Here is a 17421-nt window from a genome sequence, read left to right as displayed (position 1 = left end):
CCGAGCCTGGCATCAGCCTTTGGTTCGGGAAAAGGGGAAGGGCAGAACCGGGGAGAGGGGTGCGGTGGGGCAGCTCAGATTGGTTCGCACGAGTCACTTCCCGCTAGTCGGGAGGGCGAGCACCAGACATCACTTCCAGAGAGCTTGGAAACTGCTTCTAATTCCGAGAGTGGAGAGCCTGCTGCAGGGACGGGTAGACATCCCAGTGGCTGTACGGATGGGTGGGCAAAGTCTGACCGGTGACAGCGGTGCTGCATTGCACACAGACTTATTTCCCGGTCAGGCTCGCGGGTCTTCGGAGTTAGTGATTTGCCTGCAATCACGGTTGCTTCCTTGATACATCACGTATTTAGTAAGTAAGGTATTCTCAATAATTGTTCAATAATGATTTGCTTTAATTACCTTCCAAGCTTGTGCTTTTCATATATATTAGTTTCCTTAACCGTGCCAATGTCATGTTTTATTTGTCACTTCTGCAGTGGGTGTTCATTGTATGTGTGGATCTGCCTGCTGAATTCAGACAGAAGAGTCTGCAGTTATTTGTAATTTACTCTAGGCTGACGGAGCTCTTTAAATGTGTATGATACAAGCGATTGCTGAGCCACTAGAAGATGCAGGGAGTCCAGTTTATATGCTCAAGCACTGAAATTACCATTCAAATACTTTTAAGAGATTTGTGTGTTATTCAATTACTGAAACTGGCATTGACACGTGAAGAAATCCCAGTGAACCCTAAGAATGACTTATGGCATATATTAGGGCAACTAAAGCTGTGTAACACTGTAATGGCAGTAAATACTTTGAGTCTCATTTCAGTGTCCTTCCATATATACATACTGAGTTTAAGTGGATGGTAATTCAGAACAAATGACACATTAATCTTAATTTGACTTGTGTTGTGCCAGAAATGAGAAGACTTCATAATTAAGTATTCATTTCAAACAGACTACCTTAAAATACCTACACAAAGTTATTATTGTTACATAATTCCAGAGTGTGCTAGTATATGAATTTTGGCTTATAACGTTCAAAACTGAAGTATGAATTTATATGTTAGCATTCACTGGATTCTGTGTCCTTTCTGTAACTGACCTTTGTGAGTATTTAATGATAAATGTGGGTGTTAAAGGAAATAGATTTCCATGGCAGTCACATTTCTCTTAGAATGCCTTGGTTTTGTTTCTCCCTCTTCATTTCCTTTTGGTGAGCTTCATTGTTTTGCATGTTTTGTCAGAAGAGAGCAAACTAACGCTTCCCTGTGACAATTAAGGATGAGTACTTTTCACTTACAACGTTCATCTCCAGACACATGTAGCGAGAAAACATTTTGTTTCTCAGGGCGTCAGGTTGTCAGCAGAGATCAAACCATTTGTTCCAAAATGTGGGGTTAACCGTGGCATGGTCAGGACCTTCAGAAGCATGTGTCTTTCCTAGGTACCTCAATACATGCTACCCATTTGTTCAGGAACCATCTTTGGATAAGTGTGTATATTTTCTGAATCTTGCTGCTTGGGGGATTTTAACCTTCTGGTTTCGGGCATTGGATACTCTCATGAAGTCAGAGCTCTGATATGTTAACATTCTGCCTGTAGAATTGCTTGAGCATTGTCTTAATGATTTGAGTTTTTTGCATTTATGTTCTTCGGGCCTGGACTCTTGCTCCTGAGGGCCTGTATTGTTATGGAGCGTTATGGAGGATTTGTTGGTCTGTATCTTTGTTTGTTCTTTGGAGGGAGCTGAATCCAGTCCTTGGGTGAAAGAATGGTTGGGTTTTGGCAAGGCTGGGGCAAACATCTCATTTAAAAGGAAGAGGAGGGTCCTGCAAGGAGGTTTCTCATGCTGTAAAACATATAAGTAATGTATAGGGCTTTTCCTGGATCTCTTCTCCACAACCTGGGCATCCCCAGAAAGGCAGTTTTATTAAGAATGCAACAGAATCCTAGAAGTTTTTTTTCTAATAAGGCCTGAAAAAAAGGGCGTTTTGGTAGACTTAAAAATAAGTCTGTCAAGTCCCAGAGCAAGCTAGGAAAAGGGCTGCGCAGAAAATAATTGAGTTTTGTGAGAATCTTGTGGTGTTATGTAGTTCTCTAGTTGCTTCTCAGAATTCTAAGCACTGAATTAATTTTGCAATTACTGCAAAAGGATTGGTCTGTCCTAAGAAGTCAATTTAGAGCCAACACATTTGTTGTAAGTCTTCATTCCTTATCCCTCAGGAAATGTTGGTATTTTCAATGCATTTTGCTTTGTAATAGAAATTTAACATTGAAGGGAGTACGGCCTGATCTGTACATTAGAAAAAACATGGAATTAACATTAAATCAATTAGCCTTAAAAAAAAAGCCCAGCAGACCACAGCGATACTTTGGTGAATGTTTTGCCTTGTTGGAACTGAGCAAACGTGTGTTTGTTTCTTCTCGTGTGTTTGTTTCTTCTCGTGTGTTTGTTTCTTCTCGTGTGTTTGTTTTTGTCACTGTTTGTAAACTGTGGTTGTAAGTGTTGCTTGGTGTACGGTCTGTCAGCATGTGTTTCTTCTCGTGTGTTTGTTTCTTCTCGTGTGTTTGTTTCTTCTCGTGTGTTTGTTTCTTCTCGTGTGTTTGTTTCTTCTCGTGTGTTTGTTTCTTCTCGTGTGTTTGTTTCTTCTCGTGTGTTTGTTTCTTCTCGTGTGTTTGTTTCTTCTCGTGTGTTTGTTTCTTCTCGTGTGTTTGTTTTTGTCACTGTTTGTAAACTGTGGTTGTAAGTGTTGCTTGGTGTACGGTCTGTCAGCATGATAGGCAGTAAGAAACGTGTTATCTGCAGTCTCTTGTTCTGATGGGAAGGTTTCTGTGTTTTTCATTACCTGCCTAAGATTCAGAGGTTGGCCACTTCCTGGTGAGCAGCTTTAAAAACTAAATGCAGCTTTCTTAAGATGAGAAATTTCCTTTCTCCCTCATGAAATTTGGATTGTGGCATATAGTTTCTGTACAAAGTGTAGGAGGAAGTTGGAAGGCAAGTTTGAGTATACATTAGAAGGAAAAAGGCACGGCACAGACGTGTTTTCATAAACTGGTGGTGAAGTGCAGGTCAGTTAATGATTGTCTTACAATTCTTTATTGTATTTCGTATATATCTCATGCCCCATAAGATGCTATACTTCTGCTTTGTTGTTATGGCATTTTAAGACAGGTTTAACTCTTTAATGTTTGTATTTTTTTGCAGTCAGGTGTGTAGCGCATGTCATGCAGTTATACTGTGCTTTTGGTTTGTTGCACGAGAAAAAGCCTACTGAAAATAATTGTGAAGAGTCTTGACAACTTGAACAGAAATGAGGACTATAACTGCAAAGCAGACTGGCTTTAAACTTGGAAACAGATGACATCTGTTTTTAAAATACTTGCTAAATTGCATGTTTTGCCAAAACAAAATTAATTCTTTTTAAAGCAGTCTATAGCAAAGAACAAATACTTAACTGAAGTAACATGGAATAATTCTTGTCTGAAATAGAGCTTTCTTGTTATACAAATTCTTCAGCTAAGGAATGATGTATTTATCTAGGCAGCAAGTATATGCTGAAGATTTGCCCTGGGATGACTCCTCATCTCTTTCTCAATGTCCATCACATAGTGTACTGGGAGATCCTGCCTTCCGTCAATACTCCAACTGCTGTTACTCACCTGATATTGTTTCAAATGTATATCCAGTAGCTTACAATGGCTCACAATATCATTCTGCAGCAACTATAATGGTTCAGGAATAGGCAGTGAATCTGCTAAGCAAACATATCCAGTCAAACAAGAAAGTAAAAATCTTACAAAGGTGAGCAAATACATGTGTTTTAAAAATTAAAATTAAATTATTCTTTTAAATAGATCTTTCTAAATGTTTGGTTAATTTTTTAAAGTGAAAGATCACTCTCTGTTCTTGTAGTAATAATTAACAGCATTTAAAGAAGATGGTAGTAATGTGCCCAATTTCTGATTTCAAAAAAGCTCATGGAAGTTCAAATTAGTACAGTTGTTCAAGCAGTATTTTTGGAACATGCGGGGAATTTAATTCTTTTTCCTCAGAAAGCAGCATCTGGAGAGGGAAAAAAAGACAAGACTATTCATTTGTGAACTGTGCTTTCCTTTGTTCACTATTTTGGCTCGGGGGAAGGGGGGAAAAGGCATTTTTTAGTCCAGCAGCAGCTTTCATGAACATGAGTTAAGAGAGACCCGGTGGCTGTAACCAGCTATATGGCTGATAGGTCATGAGACTGTATTTGTCATTGAAGGATTTCTAAGACCTGCTAGAGGTAGGAAAGAGAGAGCAGGAACTTGTATTGGTGTGGAGAAGGAGGAAAGGTTAATGTTAGAAATGTTATCTATCAATCAGAAGTAAAACTAATGTTTGGTAAGCATCTTGCCATTGTTTGTGTGTCTCTGTTTGGGGATAAATTTCCTGAAACTTGGATAATATTTTAAAAAGTAGGCAAACTCCTCAAAATACAAAAATTAGGAAAGCAATGTACGATTAACCCATTTCCTTCTTAGGTTAGACATTGTGTATGTTGGATTTGTAAGGCTGTTGTTTCCAACAGGTTCAAGTAATCTGTTCTCCAGTCACATCCTTCTGGTGGACCTTACTCCCTAGGCAGAGACCTGGTAACTTCACTGTGGTCAGGCCTGTGAAGAGGAAGTTGTGAGATTAGGTCCTAAGCATGCATTACTAGGTGTAAGATGCAAAGGGTTAGAGACCTAAAATTACTGATTTTTCTACTGAGAGAAAAATTAAACTGAAGCTATCTGGGGAGATTATTATCTCAGTGATAGCACAGGTGATGCAATATGAAGAAATTTACTTTAAGGTTCCGGGAGGAGTTCTGTGATCTTTGAGGAGCTTGGGCTGAGCTGTGTGCTGTTTGACAGTGTTTTTGTCATTATTCTCTGTCTTGTCTTTTTTTTTTTTTTTTTTTTTTTTTTTTTTTTTTTTTTTTTTTGTGAGCTTGAAGAGAAGTGTTTTATCTTTGTAGCTTTGCATTAATTTGATCACATCTCTTAAAATTTATAACAGTTTAGGTATGAAGGTAAGGAAAAGCCTTCTCCTTGCACCAAAGAAAAGAACATTGCTGCCAGATGGGCTTTGAATTTAGTCCAGCATCCTGTAATCAGAACACCACTCATCTAGGCTGATAGAGTATACTTTGCAGAGACGCGAGCGTACTGCTTGTTCTTTGCCTGCTTAGCTGAGCTTAGCTCTGCCAAACTCTGTTTCTTGTGAGAACCACAAGGCTTTCAGGACTTTACAGTATAGGCATATGTGTTTCCTCTCCCGAGATCATATAGGTGTGTCTTTTCTAATTTCTTTCTGTCTGCTCCAAGTGTTTTGGATGTTGTAACATCAATCTTGCCTAGTTTTGCCTGTAATAGGTAGTTTAGTCAAAAGGTTGGAATGCTTTTACGATTTTAGTCTTGTTGTAGAAGAAACTCAGTTTTAGAAAATCAGACTGCATGATTTAATACCAAACAATTCTAAACTATTGGAAATGCTCTGATTAATGAGATGTTAAAAGTGCAGTTGTCTGAAAACATAGGGAATAATCCCTCTTGCTTGGGCTGCAAAACATGCAAAACAAGTCTGTAATATGTGCTAAAAATGGCACAGTTAACAAGGTAGATAAAATTAAATATCAAATCTCTAACCAGCTTTTTGTTTTCATTGGTTATTTCTGGTATACTAGCTATTTATGTGGTACTAACTTGATGATCAAGCTCCAGCAGCAAAGGTAGTTAAATGTAATTCAGGTTAAGGCAAACTTGATGACTTTACAACTTTCAAGTAAAATCAACTAAATATGTCACAAATGCTTGCAGCAGAGGAGATCAAAAGAGGGTGAGAAAAAATTAGACAAGAAAAGGCATGATGGAGATGATTCTTCTGTCAGAATTGTGAACAGGACTTCATTCCATACCTCCGCATGCAGCAGAGATTCCATGAAGCCAGGTACAAATGCATTGTTTGGTTAGACATACATCAAATAGATGTGTAACGGTTGACTGTGCTATAGCCTCCAGTTTGTGACCATGTTTATAAATCCAGAATAATTACAGAACGGGATTTCTTTCCTTTGTGACTTCTTGACAAGGGAAGGTGACTACGTCTTTTTGCTGACTGAATAAATTTATGTAAACTGATCTCAGAAATTTCCTAAGCAAGCATCTGAATTTACAGTTGCTTGTTGAGTCAATGTTGTGTATACATGTTGGTTATAATTGCTAGGTTTTTTTTTAATACAAACTATGATATGAGCTATATAGCAATAGTCCTTGTGATGATTACTGTAGATATGTCAACTATCTGCTATAAAACACACCCAGAACTGATCACAAGCAAGTTTAATTATTTAGACTTCACATGCTTTATTCAGACAGGTTTAATAAAATCACAAACAAGAAGTCAACTCAAACTCCAAAAACGGATTCTCTTCCTGTACCTGCATTTGAAGCTACCATTCTGGATTTCCACAAGTCACAGAGTTTGGGAAGCAGAGAGAGAGTGACTGTACAGCATAAAAGCGGACCAGTATGTTCATCAGAAAGGAACATTACGTGCCTTAGTCAACCACAGATGTCTCTTCCTTTGAACGCAGAGGTTAGCTGATGATTTCATGTTGCAGAGCTCTAAATATTATCTATGTTCAGACATTTCTGAATGCAAGTTCAATACCCGTTGAAGTACCTTGCAAGCAAGGAGTTTCAGAGCTAGAGGTTTTATGGTTCTTCTAGTAGATGGTGGTGTCAGTGCATTCTATGCCCTTTTTTGCCCTTTCCCACTATTCTTTCTTTGTCTGTGCTGCCAGTAGATAGTGGAAGGCCAAGTACTGTCAGAATTTAAATTGATGCTGCTATGGTCTAGACTTCTAGCTTGTCAACGCAGAGCACATATGTTCCTGAGGTTTCTTACAGCTTTTTTGTTTTCTCTCTTGCCTGGAAATAATAGGTGAGCAGTCACTTATCCAGTAGTTTTAGCAGATTAAAAAAAAAAAAAGTCTGGAATATTGTAGTTAATTACTTTGTGCTAAAGGATAAAAATAAGAAACTGAATTTTAGAAGGAGGAAAAAATATTGTTTAATGCCGCAAGCATTTAACTTCATTCTTCTTGATTTCCTTGGTGTTCCCTATTTGTTAGTAGATACAATGCTGACACATTCAGCAGTATGTCACATATATTGAATCAGAGTTTTCAACAGTGATTAAAGAAGAAGAATTTTGAAGGATTCAAACAGCGTAACATTTTCAGTGCCTCTGAGTGGAAAACTGCCTGAGATGGAAAAAAGACCTTTCTGCTGTTGCTTGAGTTTCCTTTTTCACACTTTTACTTTCATTGAGATTGATGATGGACTTTGTTTTTAATGTACTTGGAACTTTAAAACTTTCTTCTTTGTTCTTAGAATCATTGTTTGGATGCTTTTCTAAAATGTAAGAAGACATTGTCTTGCTTGTATAGCAGTGAAGAGGCGTCTGCTTATATTTTGTAATGCTATAGGGTTCCACTAAGAAAAGCAACCAAAAAGTCACTCCACGAAACTCCCTACACCTTTACCTGGGCACAGATTAAGGGTTTTTTAATATATGGAGATTTTATGTTTAGCTCAGTGATTTTAATCCTACTTTTATGATACTTGACTGTCTATTTTACAGGGTGATACTTCTGTGGAAAACAAAGCTTCGTCAAAAACTTCAGATGAAACAGTAGCCAGTTTAATTCCCTCTTCATATGATGGTAGAGGTAAGTGCTTCAGACACAAATTATTTGCCTGTATTTAAACTGCTTGCAGCTCATCAGTTTGGGAAACTGAAGTGTTCTGAGGCACTCTCCATGTGTCCAGGAAAAGCAAACTAAACAGCAAGCATACTACAAAAAAAAAAACAACAAAAAAAAACCAAACCAAAAAAACCGAGTAAAGCTGTATCAGTTTCTTTCAAATGAGATGAACACTTGTAGCTCATTCTTGCTTCTAGATTTCACCAGCAGATGAAAAGTGGGATTATCTTCCTTCTGAAAAACAAAAAACTGAAAAATGCTTCCCGCCTACATTCTTACCAGGCTTACCTTCACTCCTCTGTTCCCGGCTCTTCTACCTCCTCCCTGTCTCAAGTAGCACAGGGGGAAGGGGTTGCAGTCAGTTCATATCAGCTCCTCTCAGTCACTCCTTCCTCTGCAGGGCTGCAGGGGAACAACCTGTTCCACCGTGGTCTTATCCACGGGCTGCACGAGGATATCTACTCCCATGCCTGGAGCACTTCCCTCTTCACCGACCCTCTTCACCGACCTTAGTGTCTGCAGACTTGTTTCTCTCACATTTTTTCTTAGTCCTCCAACTCACAACATCTTGGCTTGTAAACCAATTATGCTGTTTAATTGTGTAGTGGAAGTTTTTCTCATTCTTACAGAAAAATACAGATTTTGTTCTGTATTTGCTATGTGTTAGGAGTACTTGCAAAATGGATTAAGTGTGAGTTCTTTCAGAACATTGATGCCTCTGAGTGTTATTGGGTGAAACTCTTGTACACTGCAGAGTGTTAGGAAGTCTTCCAGCTGGTAGATATGTCTGTATAACTGGGAAGGTTTTTTTAAGTAGAAAATACTGATGTGGCCCGGTATGTGAAAGCTGTATGACTGAGTGGAATATAGTTAAAGGAATTTTTTGTATCAATATAGCAAAAGTTCCTTATTTTAAAGAATAGCTCAGTGTTACAGGTTTGGCTGAGGTAGGGCTGAATCCCAGGACAAATTTTCTCTCCAGTCAGCCCCTTCTCCATCCCAGGAGGAAAGGGTTAGGGGAGAGATGAAAAGTTAAAAAGTGGGTGAGGCCACATCTGAGTCCTGGAAACTCAAACTATTTTAATAACAACAGAAGCGACATTATATACAACAAAAAACAACAAGGGATTAACAAATATACACAAAGTTTGGGGATCTGGCGCGGCGGTGGTTAAACCACAGGCAAACTACTGTTAATGGCCATGGCAGGTATCCTCAAGCAGAGGCCAGGGCCACCCCTGAGCCGAAGCAGCAGCAGGCAGTGATCAGCTCTGGGGTGAAAAGCGGCAGTCCAAGCAACAGCAGGAGGTACCAGCCAGCACAGCCGCAGATCCACTGTAACCACATTTCCAGCATGGGAAAGGGCAGCAAAGAGCAAGGGCGGCAAAGGGCAAGGGCAGGAAGTCTCAAGGTGTCTCACACACAGCTTCTTACACAGACATTGTCCCACCAAGGAGCAACACAGCCAGTGAGGTGCAGTGACGTGCAGGGCTAGGAACACCATGATTGGTTTGTTTCAGATGTCAGTCCAACTGGTTTAATATTACAGCAGGACACTTAGAAATTGAACATGGAATTCTTTTTATGTATGTAGTGAGAATAATTTGTAGTGTCTTTTTGTAGTGTGACACAGAGTATAGATTTCCAATTATAATTCAGTTGAGCTAAATGTATGTATGTAGTGCTGGACAATATGTGAAATAGTTCCAATTCTAGAAAGCTTTCTGAGAAACGACGTGTGTGAGGGTCTTATTTCAGTCCTTCCTCAGAAGAATATGGCTCTCAGCTGTATTGGCTAGTCGTCAATTAATTCATTACCGATCCTTTTTCTTTTGTGTATTTGAGAAATTTTTTGAGATGTTCTTGTATATTACTTTTTTCCCAAATGACATTTCTTGAAACACCTGCAGATGGCTCTGCTCAGCCACAAGTGTCTTGGGCCATGGTGCTTTCACAGCCCCCAAAGAAAATTATGTCATCACCAGCATGTGAAGGTCTTTCCAGAGGCAAATGGAAGAAGGATAGTGAAGCCAAGGTACTGAGAATTGTCTGCTCTAAACTAATTTCTGTCAGTGTATGATTTGTGTCTCCTGATGTGAGACACTGTCATTTGTGTCCTACGCTCTGTACAGTGTCCACATCTAATGTAGCTTTAATATAAAAGTAATATAAAATAACTTTGTCTTTATTAGAATTTTCCTCCTCTTGTCGTGGAAAAGAATAACAAGATGTCAAAAAAGGCACTGCTACTCCAGCCACTCAAACTTACAACTTTTAAGCTGGTCTTCTTTCAAATGCCTGAGCCTCAGGTTGAGACGGGAAATACAGAACACTTGCCTAATTTGGGTGCATATTTGCTGTGGAAATATCAGTAGTTCTGATACATTCTGATAACTGTGGAATGTGCTTCCAGTGAAGAGTTTTTGCACTAGCTCTGAATTTCTAAGAGATCTTGAATTTTCTTTGTCCACTTAACGTTGTATCCTGGATTGATTAAGATACCCTTTAGTTGTATAAGTGTGCTCACTTGCATTTATTTTGGTGGACGGTAATTAATAAATCCATTTCTTATGGTCACAACTCATGGTTTTTTTTTTTTCAGCAGCCAGAAACAAAAAATGACGCAAGTGAAACTGAACCTGAGGAAGGGTCAGAAAAGAAGAAAAAAAAGAAGAAAAAGAAGAAAAAACCAAAATCGCCTACTGATGTAGACAAACCTCAAAGTGAATCCCCTACAGTACAGGAACCACCAAGGATTGAGGTGCAGTGAAGAGGTTTTTGGTGCTGTTTGGTGCAGTCCTTTAAGTGTTACGAGTGTATTGGAAGACCAGATGTTAAAACATTAATTTCAAAAATGGGTGAAACACTTGTATGATGCTCTTGAAGTAGAAGAGCATGAAAGGATCATACACACAAAAATTCTGGGCAGCCAGGAGATTTAGGAAGAGTCTACTATGTGCAGCAGCTCACTGGAGCAACATATTGGTTTGCTACCAGCTTTAGAAAAGTCACTATAGACACTTACAATGAGCGTAAATGGATGTATATGGGGAAAAGTAATCCTACACAGTGATAGGCCCTGAGCGAGGTGTTTTCCAGTGCAAACAGTGCTGGGGATTATGAGGAAATTAGAAAAGAAAATGGGTTATGATGGTACATAAATCCAGGACATGTTCAATCTAAATATAGTATGGATTTTGTTTTTTGTGTTGCCCCCACTGCTTAAAAAAATATTCATACTTGAACTAAAAAAGATAGAAAGTGCTAAAAATTTTCAAAGGTATGAAAGAATTCTCTGACAGGCAAGACTGAATAAACTAGGACTTCTGAGCCTGTAAAATACACGGCTAAGTGGGAATCAGAAGTGAGAAGGAAATAAAAAAGAAATTATTTGATCTTCTAATTTTGTTTGATGTCCTCTGCTGCTTATAGGTGACGAGTTAAGAGCAAATATAAGCAGGTGCAATGTCACCGAGTGCTAGATTTTAATTTCTCATTTTGCTACAGGATGTTGCAAATGTCACAAATTTGTTTGAATTCAAGAAATGATCAGACAGACTGAAATAAAAATTAATTCTAGTGAGCGCTATTTAAATGCAAAAATACCTCTGCTTCAAGATGTCCATAAGCTGGAAGAGTGTGTTTTTGAAACTTTTTTACCTTTCTTGCAGTCGTCTTTTGGCACACTTCCAAACTTCTTGAGGAGTATTCATTTAGTGAGTTGTGTCTGTCCTTAAGCTAGAGCTTCCTAGCTTGGGCTATTTAAATGAAGTCTTTCAGGCTACAGAAGCAGCGTTGGTGTGTTCACTAGTATTGTATCATCGTTAAAAAGGCCTCTCAGAAAGTGAGAGGAGAACAAATTGAACTAAATCCAAGCTGAACTAAATCCATCCATGAATAATGATATTTCAGGATCATTATGACTGAAGTAGTGGATATAAGGTGACCAGTACAGAGCAAGCTCCAGCCAGTGTGCACTTTGTTAATCTGGAGGCTGGATGGTGTATCCTCTGCTAATGAAATTTACTCTTCTGTCTAAGCCTACGTAATCATTTGAGTGATTTATCTGTTTATTTCCATACTGTAGTCAAGAGTTACTATCCTTTTGCCTGCCCTTTTTGTTCTTTACCAGTCACGTGTTCAGGGCAGAATTGCACAACTGGAGATTGTAGTGGAAGAAGGGGGAAGTTGTTTGCAAGGCTGTTAAATGATCTGAAAAACACTCCTTTAGGAGCCGTTCACCTCTAATTATTTGTATCAGCTGACAGCAGTAACAAGCTGCTGCTGGAAGCATTTCTCTTGTAAGCCCTTTCGGCCTTGAATTAGCTGCCGCATAAATGACTTAGCCATTGTAGTGCTGATTGTAGTTGGTGGCACTGCACTTGGCTTCTGAATTTTTGTACAGTGAAACAAGTTACGGTGAATGTTTGATAATCTGGGAGAAAATCGTTTAATGTAGAAAAATTAGTTTCAAGAATATGGAATTGATACTTTTTATAAAACTGTCTTCTGATTTGTTTGTTTAGGATGCTGAGGAGTTTCCTGATTTGGCAGCTGCTTCTGATAGGAGAAACAGGTTAGGATCTCAGAAATCATCATTTAATCCTGCTGTCAGAAAGCAGTCTGAAGTAAGTAATCTTATGACATTATGTGAATTTTAAGAAAATAAGCAGGAAAAGACTGCAAGTATTAAATGAGACGAAAGGAAGAATTCTTTTGACTATATGTAGGTGTTTATGATGTGGGGCTCTGTCCATGGCCGTCTTCTTAGGTACTCTGTGGACGGTGACAAGCTACTCACTGTATTCAGTGAATTCGTATTGTTCCAAAGGAAATACCTTTTTGGTCTAAACACTGGGCTACTAATTCCGATAATGGACACCAGCGTTGAGTACACTTGAAGCTAGCTGAGATTAGTTGTGTTTATGCAGTTTACCTTTTATAGGTAGTGTTTAATTTTGCATTTCATAAATATAATACTAAAACTCTTTAATTTCTGCCTTTGCTATTTGTTAATATAAACAAATTTCAATGACATCTGAACAGCATTAACACTTTGTTTTCAAGCTGTGCAAAGAATTAGAGTCTAGTATCAATTATAAATCCAAGCTTTATTTTTTTACAGTAGTGAAATAAATCCCAAGGATTGATATGGAAATTCATTCAATATGAGAATGAATCCCAAAAATAAATGAATAGCTTTTGCAAACCTAATAATAAAAATAATAAAGGTGGAATTCCAGGTTCTGTTTCTTTGAAATTGCTGCTAGAAATTTTTGTCCTTGATTTTTTTTTCATTGTTAACATTAGTATTTAAAAAACAGAATAAAACACAAAAAACCACCAAACTCTTGTTTGCTTTGTATGAGGCATCGACAGGGAAGAATGAGGAGCAAAAGGCACTGTCATTGCTCAAACCAGATTTGTTATAAAGTGCTACACAGACTTGCACCTTGATGAGAGAAACCTTTTAGCTTTGTAGGCATAAGTGAGTTATAGCCTCTCAACGCTCACGTAAGTGTAGAGACAAGTGATCATTAAGGCACCCACACTCCTCTGTAACAGCTAGTTGAAGATGAAGCTTCCGTGCTGTTTTTTTCTTCCAAGTCTGGAAAAAAAAAAAAGTCTGACTGCGTAGCATGGCAGCCAATAAATGATCGTGCTTTTAGAAGGCCACAATAAGGTCTCCCCAGAGCCTTCTGTTCTCCAGGCTGAACAACCCCAATCTCTCTGCCTTTTGACATAGGAGATCCACCCCTCTGATCATTTTTGTGGGCTTCCTCTGGATCTGCTCTATGCCCAATGTCTTTCTTGTGCTGGAAACCCCACAACTGCACACAGTACTCCAGGCAGGGACGCAAAAGAGCTGAGTAGAGGGGCAGAATCATATCACTTGGTCAGCTGGCCACACTTGTTTTGATGCAGCCCAGGATCAAACTGGCTTTCTGGGTTGCAAGCACACATTGGCAGCTCACGTCCAGCTTTTCATCCACCAGTACCTCCAAGTCCTTCTCCGTGGTGCTGCTAGCAATCCCTTCATTCTTCTAGCCTGCACTGATACTGGGGGTTGCCCCAATCCGGGTTCAGGACCTTGCAGTCAGTCTTGTTGAACCTCATGGTGTTCACACAGGCCCGCTCCTCAAGCCCGTCGAGGTTGCTCTGGATGACATCCCTTCTCTGAAGCATATCAACTGTACTACTCACTTTGGTGTCATTTACAAACTTGTTGAGAGTCCACTCGACCCTACTGTCCGTTCTGTTTAAATTTAATATCATTAGCCTTTTCTGTGTGTCTTTAAATACTTTCTCTTCCTCCCTGTCACCTTTTGTCTCTAAATTTCAAAGATCTATCTCCCTGAAGAGCTTTGGGATAGTCAGCCTCCCACACTGGATGGAACTCCAAAGGTGGATGAACTGTCAGGGAAGCAAGCTTCACCTTCTGTATTAGAAAGAAAGAAAATGCAGGTAAGTGAATTGGTGTTTGAAAAGAAGTTTACAATGACAAAGGAAATTAGCATATGTAAAGACTTAAGTCCAAGCTCATCTTCAATTGTATTCATACTTTCTCACTCATACTTTGATATGCTAGCCCCAGTTTGTGATACAGTGTTTGGGGAAAAATACTAGCTTTTCCATAGTCTGCGAGCTTCAGATACCGGGAATTTTTCTTTCACCCGTCTTACTTGGTCATGACATAAATCCAGTCCGAAGTGATTGTCTTAAGTAGTTGGGAACCTCTTAAAAGTGGTTCTGCTAGATTAAGACAAGGAGGCAAGGACACCTCTTAGCTTGGGGCAAGGGCGAGAAATAGAGAGCAACGGTGAGGTCAGTAAGTAGTTCCATGTTGGTAAGTTGTGGCACAACTCTGATGCAAGTCGAGGTCCTAGGCTCAGAAGGAGGAGGTCCTTAACCCCTTTTGTGACAGAAGCTATAATGACTTGATCCTCCAGGATAAGTCTTCTAAAAGTACAAAATCTGTGCGTCATTTCTTAGCATGTCCTGCCTTCATAGTTTGCCCTTTCGTAGTCTTCTCCAGACTGTTAATTTGTAGTCTTTTTGTATTCTGAATCATTAAATGTGGTGCCAAGTGCCACCAGTTTTTGCCTTCTCTTCAAAGCAGACATAAAGACTACTGCTTATGAGGAGGTGGTGCTTAAAGATTATTACCTCTCTTTTTAATAAGGCATTGAAGATAACGGTGTACATGTATTGCAGCCGCATACCCTGGAAGATTCACAGAGCAGTATTTCTGTGCTTTTAACAAAACTTCCAATTCTAGTAAGCCTTTTTTCTTTTTCAAAACAGGTGGCAGTCTGACCAAAGTGGGAGCCTGACAAAAAGCACCTCCTTTATTAAAGCCTTTATACTTTTATGCTTTATTCTAGTAGCTATTTGCAAGTTATTTGAACTGTTTGTGATTTTTTATTTTTCAAAATAAAGCTGATGTGTATTTAAAGATGAAAATACTTCCACTGTATCAAGTTAAAAATCAAACGTATCGTGGATGAAGATGTTAAGAGTGTATTACACAACATCCAAAATAACAGTCTTTACATTCTGAAATGGAGAGTGTTACTAACTAATACTGAACTTGTTCAGGAAACATCGAGGAGCAGTGGTAAGAAGAGTCAAATTCCTGTGCAGCTGGATTTGGGTGGCATGCTGGCAGTCTTTGAGCAGAAGCAGCAAACAAAGACAAAACAGTCTTCTAAACCTGTGGTATTTTCAGGTATTGGTTACGATGAAATTTCCTTTCTTTTAACTTGAGGGTTTTTTAAGTATTCGAACAGTAAATGTAACCTGATTTCTGATTGGTAATGGTCTCTGAATATGCAGACAGGAGCACAGTTCAAAAGATACAAGAGAAAATGAAAGTTCTTTTTAATAAAAATTTTAAAAGGATGGCAATCTAAATTGTTTGGAGGAAGACTGGGGGAAGAAAACTGTTCAGGAGAGTGATTTGAAAAAGAATACCTTGCAGAAATACGAGAGGTGATTGAAATTCAGCTTTGACAAGGATGTTTGTGAAGGTTTTTGCCTTTTCTTGGATATGTGTGATACTGTTGTGATTTGAACCTGCAAGAAAAGGCTACACAGTAACAAAGGCTTTATTAAGTTCCTCTGACGCTAGGAAACCTAGAGCTGTAACTTTAGTGAAAAAGCTTCTTTGCAAACACAGGGATTATGAGAGACTCAACCAGCCCAAGCCAAAAGGATGAGTTCTGCCACGGATGACAATTGAGAAGTAACTGCTGATAGCAAAACCGTAGTTTTTGGTGATGGAGAGTCTTTCAGACCTTGTGGTTGCATAACCAGGAAGCAGAAACAAATAAATCAGAGTTTTTTTCATTAGGTCAAAATTTGTTCTACTACACTGTGTAAGTGTAGTATATATTGCAAAAGGAAGCATGATGTTTGCTGGGATTTAATGATGATAAAATTCTCTCCTTATTTCAGTAAGGAGTTTTTCAAAAATCATTTCAGAAAGAGCTGATCGTGAGAGAATTCGTATCACAATGTTTAATATGATAGCTGAGGTTTTAAATAAAAAGCTCAAAATACCAAGAATCAATGAGATTTTCCTTCACCAACTGGGAGAATTTGCAAGATGATTTAAAAATTTTTTTTCTGTAGTTGATCTCTTTTTTCTTCATTTGAGTCAGTCAAACTCAGTGCTGCAGAGGTGCTAATAACAAGCTTTGTTTCTATAAACTATAGAGTGCGTGGATTGGCAAGTAGGTGGTGGAGCACAAAGGTGTGGGTCACAAAACCTGTTTTCTAATGTTAAATTGCCTCTGTCTGAATCTGCTGCAGAAGAAAAATTGATGTGTCATGTTTGTATCCTGGAAGTATACTTCCTCAACTTTATACTTCTTTTATTAATATTCAGTGCACCTGTTACACTGGTGTGTACCAACACGTAACTTCATTTTGTGAAGTGACATTGTGCTGACCTCTGTAACCAGAAGAGCAGCACAGTGAACAAGAAGGGCAAGGAGTGTGACCACAGACAGTCATTTTACTCCACTTACTACTTCATTTGGTAAACAACGTATGCATGGAAGAATGTAGTAAAGCAGCAGTTACTTGAATTTAAATTATGTTTTGGAAGTGCATCCATCATGCAAAATGACACAGTCTGTTAAAGCCATCAAGTTCAGGAACATGAGAACTCTGTGAATTTGAAATGGAGAGGTGATGTACACAGTTAAGGAAATACCGTGTGTCTGCAGAATGTATACTTAGGTATTGCTTCAAATCCAGCTTCAATTCTTGGAGCCACCTATGCTAACATACTGTACAATGTTCTTGGCAGTGAAATCAATTTGCCTTTGTTACACAGAGCCAAAAAAGAAAAGTTACGGTGTAGCAGTTCCAAGAAGTAAACTGTTTATGCTAATAGTACCTTATGTGGTGTTGGAGGATCAGCATGTAAATACTTTGGAAGCGGGAAATGAAGACGGCTTAAGGCAAGCTGCCAGAAGCTTTTGGTGTTTTTTAGGGGAGAGAGGTTGCCTGAGGCACAAAGGTGTCAAGCCCATTCCACTTCATCCTCTTTCGTTGGCTGGCTAAAGTAACTTGGTTTATATTGCAGGTAACTGAAGTTTGACAAAGGGCTCTCACAGGATACAGGAATTCCT

At 38.8% G+C, this 17421-nt stretch overlaps 1 protein-coding gene across 1 annotated transcript in view; it reads left to right on the top strand.

Annotated features, from left to right (window-relative positions):
* Positions 1–1338: 1338 nt before the first annotated feature.
* The window catches only part of SECISBP2 (SECIS binding protein 2), a gene marked incomplete at its 5' end in the record, with an annotated part of 23039 nt that continues 6956 nt past the window's right edge, over positions 1339–17421 (top strand). The window contains 8 exon segments of the mRNA XM_010137703.1: positions 1339–1379; positions 1381–1482; positions 3532–3667; positions 7657–7744; positions 9691–9815; positions 10383–10541; positions 12307–12390; positions 15380–15509. Of these exon segments, the coding sequence (XP_010136005.1) occupies positions 1339–1379; positions 1381–1482; positions 3532–3667; positions 7657–7744; positions 9691–9815; positions 10383–10541; positions 12307–12390; positions 15380–15509 (865 nt within the window).

The sequence above is a fragment of the Buceros rhinoceros genome, unplaced genomic scaffold, assembly GCF_000710305.1.
Source record: "Buceros rhinoceros silvestris isolate BGI_N320 unplaced genomic scaffold, ASM71030v1 scaffold16126, whole genome shotgun sequence".
Taxonomy (NCBI): domain Eukaryota; kingdom Metazoa; phylum Chordata; class Aves; order Bucerotiformes; family Bucerotidae; genus Buceros; species Buceros rhinoceros.
The sequence above is the reverse complement of the archived record's forward strand: the minus strand, read 5'-3'. Positions and strand labels throughout refer to the sequence as shown.